Consider the following 14,003-nt stretch of genomic DNA (forward strand, 5'->3'; position numbering starts at 1 on the left):
GACTTAGATCCTCAAACTCGGGACAAGTTGGGACAAGGTTTTTTGTTTTGTTTGAATATCCTGTGACTATCTACATTGGAAATGACTGTTGAAAAAGAGGATGTACCACGTGGAGGGAAGGAGTCCTGACTCCTGCCTTAAAAACAGCACTTTTGAGTCTCGCTAAAAGAAGGCCCTAGTGCTTTCAGTGCTAATTTAATAATGCGTTATACCGCTGACAACTAATATGAAAAGAAATCACTAAAATGTTATGTTGCATTCACAATGTCAGTGTTTATTCCTCAGCTTTCGAGGCTGTAAAAGCAAGTAAGGTTTGAACAGACAACACCGGAGGGGGGGAAGAAAAAGGAGTTGGTCACATGCTGTTTAATTTTACCTCCTTTTCAATCTTTTTCTCTTATCAGGAGAATACATCAAGACCTGGAGGCCAAGGTATTTTCTCCTGAAGAGTGATGGTACATTCATTGGCTACAAAGAGCGACCGCAAGATGTTGACCAGCTGGAAACCCCCTTAAATAACTTCTCTGTAGCACGTGAGTATCTGCTTCAGAGAAACCACCACATTTTTTCCCTTGTTTCTTGGCAGCTTGTTTTCACCCCTATTTTGTTTGCTGCTCTTCTTAACTTGCATGCATGATTTAAAAAAACAAAAAAGTTTTTTATACTTCTTCGCACTGAAAAGAAGTTAATAACAGTTTGACAGTGTATAAGGAAAAATGTGGAAGACCTTTTTGAACAAGTAACCCCTCCGTTTACTCATCTGGCAGCTTTCTAAATGACTTTGAATAGAAAGAGAAATTGCTGTGTTGTCATCTTAATAGAACGGCGGCGCGGTTTTCAGTAGGAGGACCGCTCCGAGCAAAGAGAGCTCCGCCACTGAACGTGCACGCAAGATGTTTTGACTCCTTACATTAATGCATCAGATGGCAGCTCTCTTCTCTCTGTGCAGTCCCCAAAACTTTGTTTGCATTGTGACAGATAATAACAAAAACAAAAAAATGCCCAGAGCAGCTCGACTCACTCGATCTTCACATCAGAGAAAGTTGCTGCGATAAGCTGTGCAGATGACTGAACACAGCAATTAGACGGCATACTGTTTGTTTAACAAAATGTTTCCTCTCCGACACTCTTGAGTTATCGTGGCCATTAGCCGCCTGATTTCAAGTATTTATCTGGGCTCCTCTCGGAGGTTCTGTCTCCATCAGCGCTGGCTTTGCTTTTGTCACCACTGTGACCCCACCGCAGAGGACACATGGTGTGTCGTTGCTGACGGGGCCGCTGCAGCTGGATTACATATTCACCCTGATGGAGCCATGTTGGATCTCAGTGGTGGTCCACTCAGAGTCCTCCATCCATCAGACGCAGGCCATTTTGTGTCACGTTCTGACATATTTGCTGACATGTTTCATTTGGGAACAGATGTTACTGCGAAGGAGCTGCAGATGGAAATCTCTGCTTTGTAAATTCAGTTATTAGACTGTTGTGAGTAATTGTTTTTGCAAACTGCTTACAAGACAATTATTTGCTCCAAAAGTGGGAAAATTTCAGCAGAAGCAATAAAAGAAGGGTGTGAAGATGTGCATGATATGAAATTCTTAAAGAACAAGACTGATTAAGCCGGGTGTGTGCCAGCGTGGCAAGTTAAACATTTCCTGGTTTGAAGTTCTGTTTCCTTTAGCTGATTCATTTTAGTGGAAATGTGATATCATCTCAGGTTCTGCTCTGAGAAAACAAGATGTGACCTTGGGTTTTGGGATTTCTCGATGATTCAGACCAATAATTTAACATGTGTTTTGTCAGATTCATCACAGTCTGAAAATGACTAGTAAAGAGTTGCTTTTTAGAACAACTGTTAGGGAATGAATTGGAATATGTGCCGGATTTAAAGCACTACTAATACAAAGCATTTTTATTTTTAAAGGGACTGACGATTTAAGCATCAGTTGTTTTCTCCCACCAAAGTGCACCTGTTCTTTTCCAAATTGGCCGAGATTGTCTGTTAGGACGGCGATAAAGATAAATGGCTATAACTGCGGGTCTGTCTCTCCCCTCTGCTCTCCTACACACTGGCCCTTCTCTTCGTCTCCATCTCCCCGGCTGTGGTCAGAGTGCCAGCTGATGAAGACGGAACGGCCCAAGCCCAACACATTCATCATCCGCTGCCTGCAGTGGACCACTGTCATCGAGCGTACCTTCCACGTGGAGACCCCCGAGGAGAGGCAAGTGAGACGCAGACCCCTCGCTGCTCACAGAGCACTTGAGCTCGAATCATCCGCATGCTAAGATTTGGCCCAGAATGCTACAAAGTAGTTTAAGAGCTTAGTTTTTCTAACATGCAGAAGCGTAAACCAACATACATATTTAATCATCATTATACACCTTCACCCTGTGCACTGGCTCTTGGCAGAGGTCACACTTGAAATTGCCTTCCTGTTGATAAGAAGACAATTACATGATTGGGCTGCTGGGGTTGCTTGGTGGCAAACGGACTGCTGTAATCTCTGCTGCTTGTGTCTACCTCAGGGAAGAATGGACCAAAGCCATCCAGGCAGTGGCTGAAGGCCTACAGAAACAAGAGGAGGAGATGATGGACTCCTCCCCAGACCCCATGGACATGGAGGTCTACCTGACCAAACCCAGACTCAAAGTGGTACTAGCTCATTTACACTCAATGTATCTTTGTTCGGTTATGTCCTCACAAATGTCTCTCACTCGTTCTTAACTAGTGAGATTGCTCCTCGCTGTTAGTACAGCTTTGTTTGTTTTTTTGTCCCCTCCTCATTTGACAGTTACTCCTCCTTCACCCTCCCCAGCTTATTTGTACTTGCACAGCTTCTTTCCCAACATCAGTTGTGGGTGGCTTGGCACCAGATAGCATGCCCACTAGGTTTCACACATGCCCCCCTCCCCCCACATGTGTCATGACTTAAAGGTCCAATGTGTTTTTTGGATTAGATGTCCCCCGCACAACCATTTTCAACATTCTCTCCAGAGCTGGGGGTCAAAGGTTAACTGAGACACAACCACGTATATAGGTCAAACCATTAGAGGAGTGGAAATTGCTCTGTGGGTGAGATGGTGGCTTAAATGCTTCAGCGTTGTTGTCAGTGGGATTGCGTGTCCTGTTTAGAGTCTGAGTTCGTTAATGCTCCTGTTCGTAACCAGATGCTGTATTCTCCCCCATTGCCTTGCAGACTATGCACGACTTTGAATACCTCAAACTCCTGGGAAAAGGCACTTTTGGCAAAGTTATTCTGGTAAAGGAGAAGGCCACAGGACGCTACTATGCCATGAAGATCCTAAAGAAGGAGGTGATCGTAGCAAAAGTGAGTGGCTGCCAATGAGCAAGTGAAGGGGTGAAAATGCACTGGGAGTCTGGGGGAAACCAATGCCTGATACCTCAATAGTGATTGAGAGAGTTGCACAAATGCTGTCTTTTTTTTTTTTTTTCTTCTTGTCTCCAGGATGAAGTGGCGCACACACTCACAGAGAACAGAGTCCTCCAGAATTCAAAGCATCCGTTCTTGACAGTAAGGAGCTCCTCCATATACCCAAACCTTATTTTAACTCGCACAGATCCTCAGACCTCTTCAGTCTAACCCAGAAGCAGCCATTCAGAAAAAAGAGGCAGTTTTTGTCAGGAATGTTTTGAAGTGCTGTGCTTACAAAGGCTAGAGTTGAGTGGGGTTTTTTTTTAATCAGTTAACCCTTGCTTTGAGGTGGGTTGTAATGATAAGCTCGTACCAAATTTTAGATCTAAGTGGTGGGTGAAGGCAACACATCGTCTGTGCTGTGGTTTTCCTCCTCTTCTTTCGAAATGTTCGAAAATGTAGCTAAAGCCGCAACATGTATTGTGATATTTCATGTTACCATTAGCTGTTTAAATGCCAGCTTCCGCTTGACTTGGTTTGAAACATGAAGTTCTGCTTTGAGGTTTTTGTTTTTTGATCTGCAGGGACTGAAATACTCCTTCCAAACACATGACCGCCTGTGCTTTGTCATGGAGTATGCAAACGGTGGTGAGGTAAACTAGTTTAATCATCGCTAAATGTGCATCTGTAAATACTTTGGATGTTGAGTGTGTTCATTTCTCACTTCCTTCTTGACTGAAAAACACTCTTATTTGTCCTCTGCGTCCCTGTCAATCTCTCCCACATCCCCTCAGCTTTTCTTCCATCTTTCAAGAGACCGGGTGTTTTCAGAGGAGCGTGCGCGGTTCTACGGCGCAGAGATAGTGTCTGCTTTGGACTACCTGCATGCTGAAAGAAACGTGGTTTATCGGGATCTCAAGGTAGGCGGGGAAATGTGTCCTCACTTCCTATCATCCTAGTAGTCAGCCTCCCTTTCTCCACCCTCCTCCCCTTCACTTTCTTTCTCCCTCCCCGTGGCAGGATATAAATAGGATCTGTCTCCATCTAGAGCAGTGGCCAGGCCTTATTGATCTGCCTCCCCCAGATCAAACTCCAGACCTCACTGCAGCTGGATGGAAGTCCGGCCTGTACATTGCTGCAGCCAGACAGAAATAACTACCACGGTCCCTTTGAACAGATCACCACCAACCAGTCATTATAGTACACACAAAGTTCTCAGTGGGTGATATCACCGCTCTGTGTGTGAGATTGACGTCATTCTTTGTGTTAGCTGTTTTCTTTAATGGAGGGGGAAAAAGCCACACATCTTCTCAGAATGAAGAAGTTTGAGATTTCCAACTGCTTCTTGTTTTGCATTTGAGTTTAAAAGCTAAAGAGAAGTGTGCGAGGGAAGATGACATCGGAGATGGATGCTGCAAATTGATAAGGCATGTTTGAGTTTAAGAAGGCTTTGGGGAGGTTATCAGTTGCAGTGGGCTTCTGAAGCCCTAATACTTCCAGCTGATAAAACTATACCAGCCAGGTCAGCATAGCACTCCCTACCTCCCCCCCTCCCTTTCCTCCCTCTCTCCCTTGGGTTTATGAGCCAGGCTCCCAGCCTGCTAGGGTTCTCCTGAAAATGCCAGGGTAGCAGGATTGGAGGATGTGCTGACTCTGGCCGGGCGCTGCTGGCCACGTGTGAGCTACAGCTGCCAGGTGACTTTAACTGAGGGAGAGAGACAGCGAGGGGAGGGTGAGGACATGCTGATATTAAAAGGCCATGTAACCTCAAGTCATGACACTGCATAGTGCATGTTTTTCAGTCAGGTTTACCTGTGTATGTGTATCACCAGGTACCTTTCCATATTCACGCTTTTTATGAGCATTTTCACAATATTTATGTATCGAACTGAGAAAAGAACATTTAAAGTGTAGAGATCAATTTTTTTTTTTTTTTTTTGCTTTCCCTCACACGTGGTTGACCTGGAAAAACTTTCTTGTAAGCCATCAGTTACCATCACATGTCACCACAAAGCACAAATGACTAAGAAGTGGGGAGGAAGAAGGCCGTGAATGTTGCAATTGGTAATTTACTTCCACGTGAGATGCCTTATTTGGATGACACGCAGTTACTTCCAGCCTAAGGTGTTTAATGACTAAATAGTTTTCAGTTAATTAATTACAGACACCAGTTGATGTTTTATTTTTCCACAAATTCCTGTAAAAGACTTGTTTCTGATAGATAAATATATGTTTGATCATTTAATAATTTATATCAACATCACGTTTTTGGGATGTTTAACCAAAGAAGTAATTTTTCTCAGCTGGAAAATCTTATGCTGGACAAAGACGGACACATAAAGATCACAGATTTCGGCCTGTGTAAGGAGGGGATCAAAGATGGCGCCACTATGAAAACCTTCTGTGGGACTCCAGAGTACCTTGCACCTGAGGTAAAAACACAACAGTGGTTCAGCCTGCAGGTGACTTTAAGTGACCTTAGTGTGTGCAGAAAAGCCCACTTTCTGTAGTTCTCTATAGATCAGTGACAAATTAAAGGAAGCTGAAGCAATAATTTGGTGTCAGGCCACTTTAGAGCTGCAAACAGCTTTGAAATCTGGTGTGTGTTGGATGGTGGTGAACACATCGTCTAATGGTGTTCACTTGGGTTGACATTTGGTGACTAATTTACTCGTCCAGCTGTTCTTTCACTAACTGAAAGAACAGGAAGGAATCTGCATTTCTTGGTTTTCTTTGGTCTTTTATTCAAGTTTCTGTTTTAATTTTAAATATGTGTGTATATTGGTGATATTTTTCAGATGTGCTGAGCCAAGAGCTCTCTACCTTGCTTTAAAGTAAATAAAAACAAAATGATTGTATTTGATTGAACTGAATAAGATGAGCTGGAGCCCAGGATTGAATGCTAGTCGTGGTGCATGTGACATTTGTAGAGAAAGGAATGGTGTGTGGTGTTGAACATTAGTAGAAGAAAAGGGCTGTTATCCTGAAATGCCTTTCTAATCTCCAGTTAAGGTTGTGTTAATGAGTATGCCGTGTGCTCAGGGTAGGGCAGCCTGCTCTCATGTTATATGGCAAGGGGTGTGGCTACCCTTGTTGCGTGCAGGTATGACAAGTGTTGGAGTGGGTTGTGTAACACGAGAATTCATTGTGAATGTTTGTGGTGGTTGGGTGGGTTGGTGTCACTAAGTACATGTGTCCCTTGCATGAGCATGAGCCCCTTGCCTGCTGCCATTAAGGGGAAGAGGGGAAAAAAAGTTTTCCAGGAGAAGGCGTCCATGTTGACACAGTTGCTGTATCGTTGTTTTTAGTCTGCATTTGGAATTTTCTGGTTGGGGGAGGAGGAAGGGTAAGTGGCTGGCAGCATTTCAGGAAACGTGAGCTTCCGCACTCTGAAAAGAGAAGAAAGACAGACAGACAGACCACATTGGCTACAGCTGTTGTGTGGCACCAAGGGAGCCACAGCCCCCGATGCTGCCTGGGGTGCCTCACCTGACCTGGGCTGACTCAGAGCTGGTGTGAGGACACTATTACAGAGTGCTTCAGGGCGCCTCTCGGGAACGTGTACCTGTGCTGCTTGTCGAATCAGATGGAACTCCCATCTAATCATCAGCACCAGGTAAAAGTCTGAGCTTTAAGTGCGTTTTCCATACATTACTTCTGCCCGTTCCAAGCTCAACCTAACCCACTTCGCTCCACCACCGAGTTGCATAGCCCATGACAGCTCCAACCTCGGCAACCAAGAGCAGAGAGACATCAGGGGGCGTTGCCATGGCAACGGGGTCGCTGGCAAGCGTCTCTGCGGAGTGCGGGCCAGGCAGTGTTACAGGTTGTTCTGCAGTAAACAATGACCTTGTTGTGTGTGCTGCACAGGAATGCTGTAACGTCTGGGAATATTCCACCCAGAGCAGGGGGTGGGGGTGGAGGACAGACCCGATCTGCAAAAGCCTGATCGGTTTCTCTCTTCAGTGAGGAGTAGGAAAGTCTCATTCAGTCACTTTTTATTAAGTAATAGAAAACTATTATTGGGATTTGGCTTTTAGGGAACTGCTACAAAGAAAAATGTAAACAGATTTAATCTAGCCACTGACACTGATCTGGAGTCACCACTTTAAAAAATTAATGGCTTTGAGCAGAAAGTGCAGTATACAGAGCAGAGCTCCAAAGCAGCAGCAGTGTGTGCGCTTTTTATCCTCTCTCTCCTCACTATCTCTGCTCCTTTGGGGAAGTGTAACAGTGTTAGTTTGGGGCTGGGGTGCAGGCAGGCAAACAGTCCTGGTTACGTATATGAGGGATGAGCTTGGCTCCTGCGCTCCTGGCAGCTTCACAGCTGTGGTGCTCTTCTACATATATGGGGCAGCTGCAGGCCCAGCTGTCGCACGGTGTGAATCACACGACAGCAGCGCTGGAAATAGAGACGGCCCAGTAATCCTAGCCCCGCACCGGCTTCACGTTACTGCCCCTGTCCTCATAGCCGTCCTCTTCGATGATCGCCGCTCACCGCAGCACCCGGCTGTTTGCCCACAGACACGTGCACTCGGCTTGCGCGTGCACATACAAAGTAGTTTTGTTCCTTTTACGGACACATGCGTCCATCTGTTTTCCAGGACCCTCTGTGTCCAACACGGTTGCGTCCATATCCAATTCTATTAATCCACTCATCTTTTTACTTAAGATTCTATTCTTGGGTGGGAATTACCTAGCATCACACTGCTGAAGGTTTAAGAGAACAGACTGTTCTCCTTGTCTCGATTTCACCTTCAACATCCGCCTGGTGAGGTAGAATCCAGTACATGTCCCCGGAGACCTTGGAACAACTCCGCTCAGCAGCACATTAGTCATGCAACAGGTTTTGCTGTTCACTAAGCACAACACTGGAGGAGTTTGTCTCATTAAGAACTGTCAAGAAAGTCACTTTATGGAAAGACTAATACTAAATATTTCTCTTTCTGAGACTCTGGCTGCGTTCATTGAAGTGGTTTGTTTGTAAGACCCTTGTCTGTTTGGTGCCACACATAAGCGACCCACACCTCTGCTGCTTGCTGATCTGTATGTGTGGAAGGCCCTGTGGTGATTAAATATGCAGGGCTCTGGGGGAAACTCTATCCTTGCTCCTAATGTGAGATGTGAGTCAGTGTTGGCTGGGGCTGCCTCAGAAGCCCAGACCAGGGGGAAAAGCAGGTGATTTTTGTTGGGTGGGAGTGAGTTGGTGTACGGGGGCAGCCCAGTTACTTACAGTAATTGTATTTGGTTTACAAAGCTGCAGTTCTCACAGCCTTTGATGCCTAACCCAGTTATGGTTGATTAGTTGTCAATCAACAGAAGTGTAAGGACTACTTCTAAGATAATAGCACATCATAAATCTGCGACAGGAAGTTAAAATGACTCGAACATCCGAAAAATGAAATAAAATCTTGCTCACCTTTCTCCCCAACACAGGTGTTGGAAGACAATGACTATGGCCGTGCTGTGGACTGGTGGGGTCTGGGTGTGGTGATGTACGAGATGATGTGTGGCAGACTGCCTTTCTACAACCAAGACCACGAGAAGCTATTTGAGCAAATCCTCATGGAAGACATCCGCTTCCCCCGGACCCTCGGCCTCGAAGCACGCTCCCTGCTCTCTGGTCTTCTGAAGAAAGACCCAAAGCAAAGGTGACAACCTTTCTATTTAGAGTTTGTGCAAGGAAATATGCGTTCCTACTATGATATAAAATGGTTGGAATTATCTACATAATTAATGTTGTCATCATGCGTCTGGGTTTGATCTGTTTGTACTTGTTTGCAGGTTAGGTGGAGGACCTGATGACGCCAAGGAAATCATGCAGCACAAGTTCTTTGCCAGCATTGAATGGCAAGATGTTTATGAGAAGAAGGTGTGTTTCTGTAAAGCTTCCTCTGACTGTCGTCTCTGTAAGAACACCAAACTTGGTCAGCTATTGCTATCTCGAAAGTCAATAAAGTGACGCCACCCATTTAGGCATGACATGGATTGTCATCAGACTGGCAAATGGTACCAAACTGATTGAAGGCTCTAATGTACTGATTCTTTTGTGTGTCTTCTCCTCCACAACAGCTGGTCCCACCATTTAAGCCCCAAGTTACATCGGAGACGGACACGAGATATTTCGATGAGGAGTTCACAGCACAAACCATCACGATTACGCCACCGGGACAAGGTAGCGTTAAACACGCACACTCTGGGCACCCATACAGAGTTTTCTACTGTGAAATATAATTAAATCAAATCTGTTCATTTACTGTGCAATTGTGTGACCTTGCATTTGAGCCTGACCACCTCGTTTGACTTTGGTACCAATTATGACTTTTAAATTGATAAAGATGAAAGCAGATATCTGGTTCCTTCACCTGTTTAAAAAGGTTATACTTGTATTTTTTTTGAAGAGTTGGAAGTCATTCACCCACAGAGGTTTTTCCCTAGAGTCTTGTACTCTATCCATGTGCTAATGCTTCATTTAGTGGAGGAGGGCTCATAAATGTGAGTGCAGAAACCTTCCTGCAGGCATAACTAGCTCCCTTGAGAGCAGCCTGCCCTCTCCTGGAGAGTCGGGGCCATTAAAACACAGCGTTGTGCCTCATGAAATTCTCAGATGCACTTCTGACAGCTAGTATATTGATGGCAATGGAGTGATTATGGGTTCCTAGCTATGATACTGGAAAAATGAAATGCATACATTTTATTTATTGAAACATAAACAAGAAATGAAGGTGAGAAATGTGCATATACCATATAGTGCCATAGGACAAAAGGTGTGGTATACTCTGGATAGGTTGACTCGCTGTCAGTTTTATTCATACCTATGGACCCTAGAATTATTCAACCCATGCGTGTTTTTGCACGAGAGGGCCCATGCAAACTCCACACAGAGAGGGCCCAGCCTGTTGGTGGATTTAAATCCAGGACCTTCTCGCTGTGAGACAACAGCTAACCACTGGTCCATTCTGCTGTCCTTACTAAAAAATGACGTTTGAATATCTGTAGAAAATGTTTTTCAGAGCTGGTATAATTTACACGCCTCCATTACCCTGACATGGACAGGCAGTTATTTAAAAAAAATGGATGTATTGTATTGTTAGATATTGAAAGTACTAGTTGGTAAGCTTTCATATATATATTTTTTCTCCTGAAAAAAAGTGACCATTTATTTCTCCCTTCATTCACAGATGACAGCATGGAGTCCTTTGACAGTGAACGGAGACCCCACTTTCCCCAATTCTCCTACTCTGCCAGTGGGACGGCCTAAACGACTTTCAACCATTCCTCCGGTCCGACCATCTCGCTTCTCCCCACCTGACTGCACTCTCAGAAGACCGGGGGCCCAAACCCTCGTCCTCCCAACAATCGTCTGCAGAAGCTGTCTTTGGATGCAACAGTCGCCATCTCCAAATTACTTTTTCCAGGAAGAAGGAAATCCGAGACGACATACCTGTGTGGCCTTTGAAGACTGACCACGGAGATAACACTACTGTTCATTTCCTGGTTGTTTATTACTATACTGAGCAGGAAACCATACACCGTAATGAATGGGGAGATGTAGCTATGCACAACTTGCGCTACTGCTGTAAATCAGATTTTTTTTTTTTTTTTTTAAACACAATTTGATGTCACCATAACCATGTCAGTTAGAAAATGGGCATACTGTGGACCAAATACATCATGTGGGAAGAGAGTATTGTTTGAGTGGGTGATCAATCCATGTTTTAGTCCATTCAGACTTTTTTTTTGCTTCATAAGTGAATGTACCATATTAAATAAAGTTAATATCCTTGCATACTTGTGTGTAACACATGGCTAATTCTCCTAAGACTGAAATGCCATCATGTGGAAAAGATCTTTAACACTTTCCTACTGCTGAAAAACCAACTCTTGTCAGTGTGTTGTACTGTCACGCCACATCATGGTAAGTCTGGTGAACGGATTGTGAAAAGCAGTCTGATGCGAGGAAAGGCAAATGTGCAAAGAATGCAGCGCGATTAATCATTAAGGCACAAACTGGCCTGCAGTGAATCCTTTTTTTTTTCTTCTTATTTTGGTAGCTGTTTGCACACCAGAGTCATTGAGGAGACCCCCGGTTACCTGTTCAGGGTAATAAATAGCCTCTGCAGCCTCCTCCTGAAGTAAGTGCTTATAGTTCCTGATGCCTTTTTATCTCCACGCTGTGCCACAAACATCACCTGGTTTCCCTCTGGTGAGGGTCGCTTGGCTTCGACCCTCCTCAGAGTCTCTGATCCTCTCCTCTGGGTTTTTCCTTCATGTACAGTACACTACTGGGTGTTTTCCCCACCCAGTGCATTCGCTGCAGCCTCAGTGAGGTCACTTTAACATAATACACGTCTTTTAGGAATACTTTGCAAACAAACAGGGCTTCAGGGGATCCGTCATCTTTGATTCGCCCCTTTCGGGGTCTTATATCCCTTCACAAGCTTCTGAGTTATTTATGAGACCAGCATTGATTATAATAAGTTGTACTGTGCCAATGACATGCACTTTTTCTGCCCCCAAATGATTACGTTTGGACTCTTACTTGTACTTTAAGGTCGGAAAAGAATAAATTTGCTTCTTTTTATAATATGGATTCAGATGTTTGTGAATGCAAATAAAACCAGATTTGCTTGTCTGGTTTTTGTTTTTCTTCCTTTTTAAAGAAGGCTCAGGCTTCTTTTAAAAGCATGCTCAGTTTCCGAAAGCACCTCAGTATATTTAAGATGACAGATAATCTTTTTTTTTTTTTCCTTCAAAGTGCATAATACATTATTGAATGTAATGGTTTTTATGTTTTCTCTTCAATCGTTTGCAGACCTTTTGTTCGGTTTTTGAATCTTACTTTTTCCTATGCACGCGCCCTTTGCTGTCACCTTCTGAAAATAGGGAAATTCATTTTGTACTTTTGTTTTTAATTTCAATTTTTTTTTCTTTTTCTTTTTTTGTACCTGCCCTCCTGTATTCCTGAGACTGAGGACACCAGCTTTAGTAAACAATAATATAAACTTTGTACACTGTTTTTACTTGTCTCTTTCAAATTGATGAAATAAAAGGTCTTAACAATAGCTTTGTGGACTTTTATTTTGAAAGGGATTTCAGGCAAAGACAGTTAAAAAGCTCAGAACCCAGCGAGATGACTATACAGTATTATTAGACCAGATAAATAGTACTGTGTTGCGTTGGCAATATTTATTTTTGTTGCTTAGTGGAAAAAATAAAGTTGGACACCTTCCCAACTCTAATACTTGTTTGGGGTTCAGATTTTTCTTATTTCAAGCAGATCTTGGTTGCAGTTACTGTGGTTTTTTTCTTCTTCTTCAAAAAATTAACTAGCAAATTCTGAAAGTCCATATAAATGATAACTTTCCTGTATCATTAACACCAAGTGTATCATGTTTTATACATGGGTTTTTGAGATGTTTGCATTATTTTTTTTCTCTTGAAAAATCTGAATAAATCCCACAATATATTTTTAAAATGATAAATTGCACAAATACCAAATGTCGCAAAAATGGTAAAAAGAATATCAAAATCAATTTCTCTTTTTTACGTGCTCAAACACAGTTTTGAAAGATTTGAATTTTCTGGGATTATTATTTCATGGTTCAGGCTTTACAGGGTTAAACTATAGTTTGACTCTTTAAAGTCATAATCCGACTTATCTGCAAACGTCTTGAGCCACCCTTTGTTTACATTTCTCCTTTCAAAGAGCCACACTGTCTTAATTTTTAAAGCAGTCCTGAGCAATAATTCTCTGGACTTTCTGAAAGTCTTTCAAAGTTTTTCTGGCTGCCTTTTTGCTCATTTTCAATTCAGTTTAGTTATTTAACACTCACCTATGAATCATTCAAGCTTAAAAAAAGCAAAAAATAAAAAGATGGACCAGTGCTCTGTTTAGACATAACAGGCAATTTATCAAAGACCCAAGATAGCACAGTTTGACAGGCATAAAATTGTATTTGTGTACCAAGAAGGTAATTTCCAAAGAGAACTTGGCATATTTGGGCATGGTGTGCAGTGTGTTCTTAAAATACAGTGGCTTGCAAAAGTATTGGGCCCCCTTGAACTTTTCCACATTTTGTCACATTACAGCCACAAACATGAATCAGTTTTATTGGAATTCCAGGTGAAAGCTCAGTCAGATTAGATGGGCAGCGTTTGTGAACAGCAGTTTTCACATCTTGCCACAGATTCTGGATTGGATTTAGATCTGGACTTTGACTGGGCCAGTCTAACACATGGATATGTTTGGTTTTAAACCGTCCCAGTGTTGCCCTGGCTTTATGTTTAGGGTCGTTGTCCTGCTGGAAGCTGAAGCTCCGCCCCAGTCTCGAGTCTTTTGCAGACTCCAAGAGGTTTTCTTCCAAGACTGCCCTGTATTTGGCTCCATCCATCTTCCCATCAACTCTGACCAGCTTCCCTGTCCCTGCTGAAGAGAAGCCCCCCCAGAGCATGATGCTGCCACCACCATATCTGACAGTGGGGATGGTTCAGAGTGATGTGCAGTGTTAGTTTTCACACATAGTGTTTTGCATTTTGGTCTCATCTGACCAGAGCAGCTTCTTCCACATGTTTGCTGTGTCCCCCACATGTTTGCTGTGTCCCCCACATGTTTGCTGTGTCCCCCACATG

General features: G+C 43.4%; 1 protein-coding gene across 2 annotated transcripts in view; it reads left to right on the top strand.

The window, feature by feature from the left end:
* akt1 (AKT serine/threonine kinase 1) overlaps window positions 1-10,975 on the top strand; it is a 31,001-nt gene extending 20,026 nt beyond the window's left edge. For both annotated transcript variants that reach the window (XM_085390797.1, XM_085390796.1), the window contains exons 3-14: window positions 405-533; window positions 2,108-2,219; window positions 2,524-2,650; window positions 3,195-3,326; window positions 3,465-3,530; window positions 3,956-4,024; window positions 4,166-4,291; window positions 5,675-5,803; window positions 8,808-9,022; window positions 9,156-9,243; window positions 9,444-9,546; window positions 10,553-10,975. In XM_085390797.1, coding sequence (XP_085246923.1) covers window positions 405-533; window positions 2,108-2,219; window positions 2,524-2,650; window positions 3,195-3,326; window positions 3,465-3,530; window positions 3,956-4,024; window positions 4,166-4,291; window positions 5,675-5,803; window positions 8,808-9,022; window positions 9,156-9,243; window positions 9,444-9,546; window positions 10,553-10,632 — 1,376 coding nt within the window. In that variant the 3' untranslated portion in view covers window positions 10,633-10,975. The remainder of the gene's footprint in view (window positions 1-404; window positions 534-2,107; window positions 2,220-2,523; window positions 2,651-3,194; window positions 3,327-3,464; window positions 3,531-3,955; window positions 4,025-4,165; window positions 4,292-5,674; window positions 5,804-8,807; window positions 9,023-9,155; window positions 9,244-9,443; window positions 9,547-10,552) is intronic.
* Window positions 10,976-14,003: the final 3,028 nt, after the last annotated feature.

The sequence above is a fragment of the Rhamphochromis longiceps genome, linkage group LG19 (assembly GCF_057381845.1).
Source record: "Rhamphochromis longiceps isolate RC_006_pf linkage group LG19, R_longiceps_female_GT1.1, whole genome shotgun sequence".
Classification (NCBI taxonomy): Eukaryota; Metazoa; Chordata; class Actinopteri; order Cichliformes; family Cichlidae; genus Rhamphochromis; species Rhamphochromis longiceps.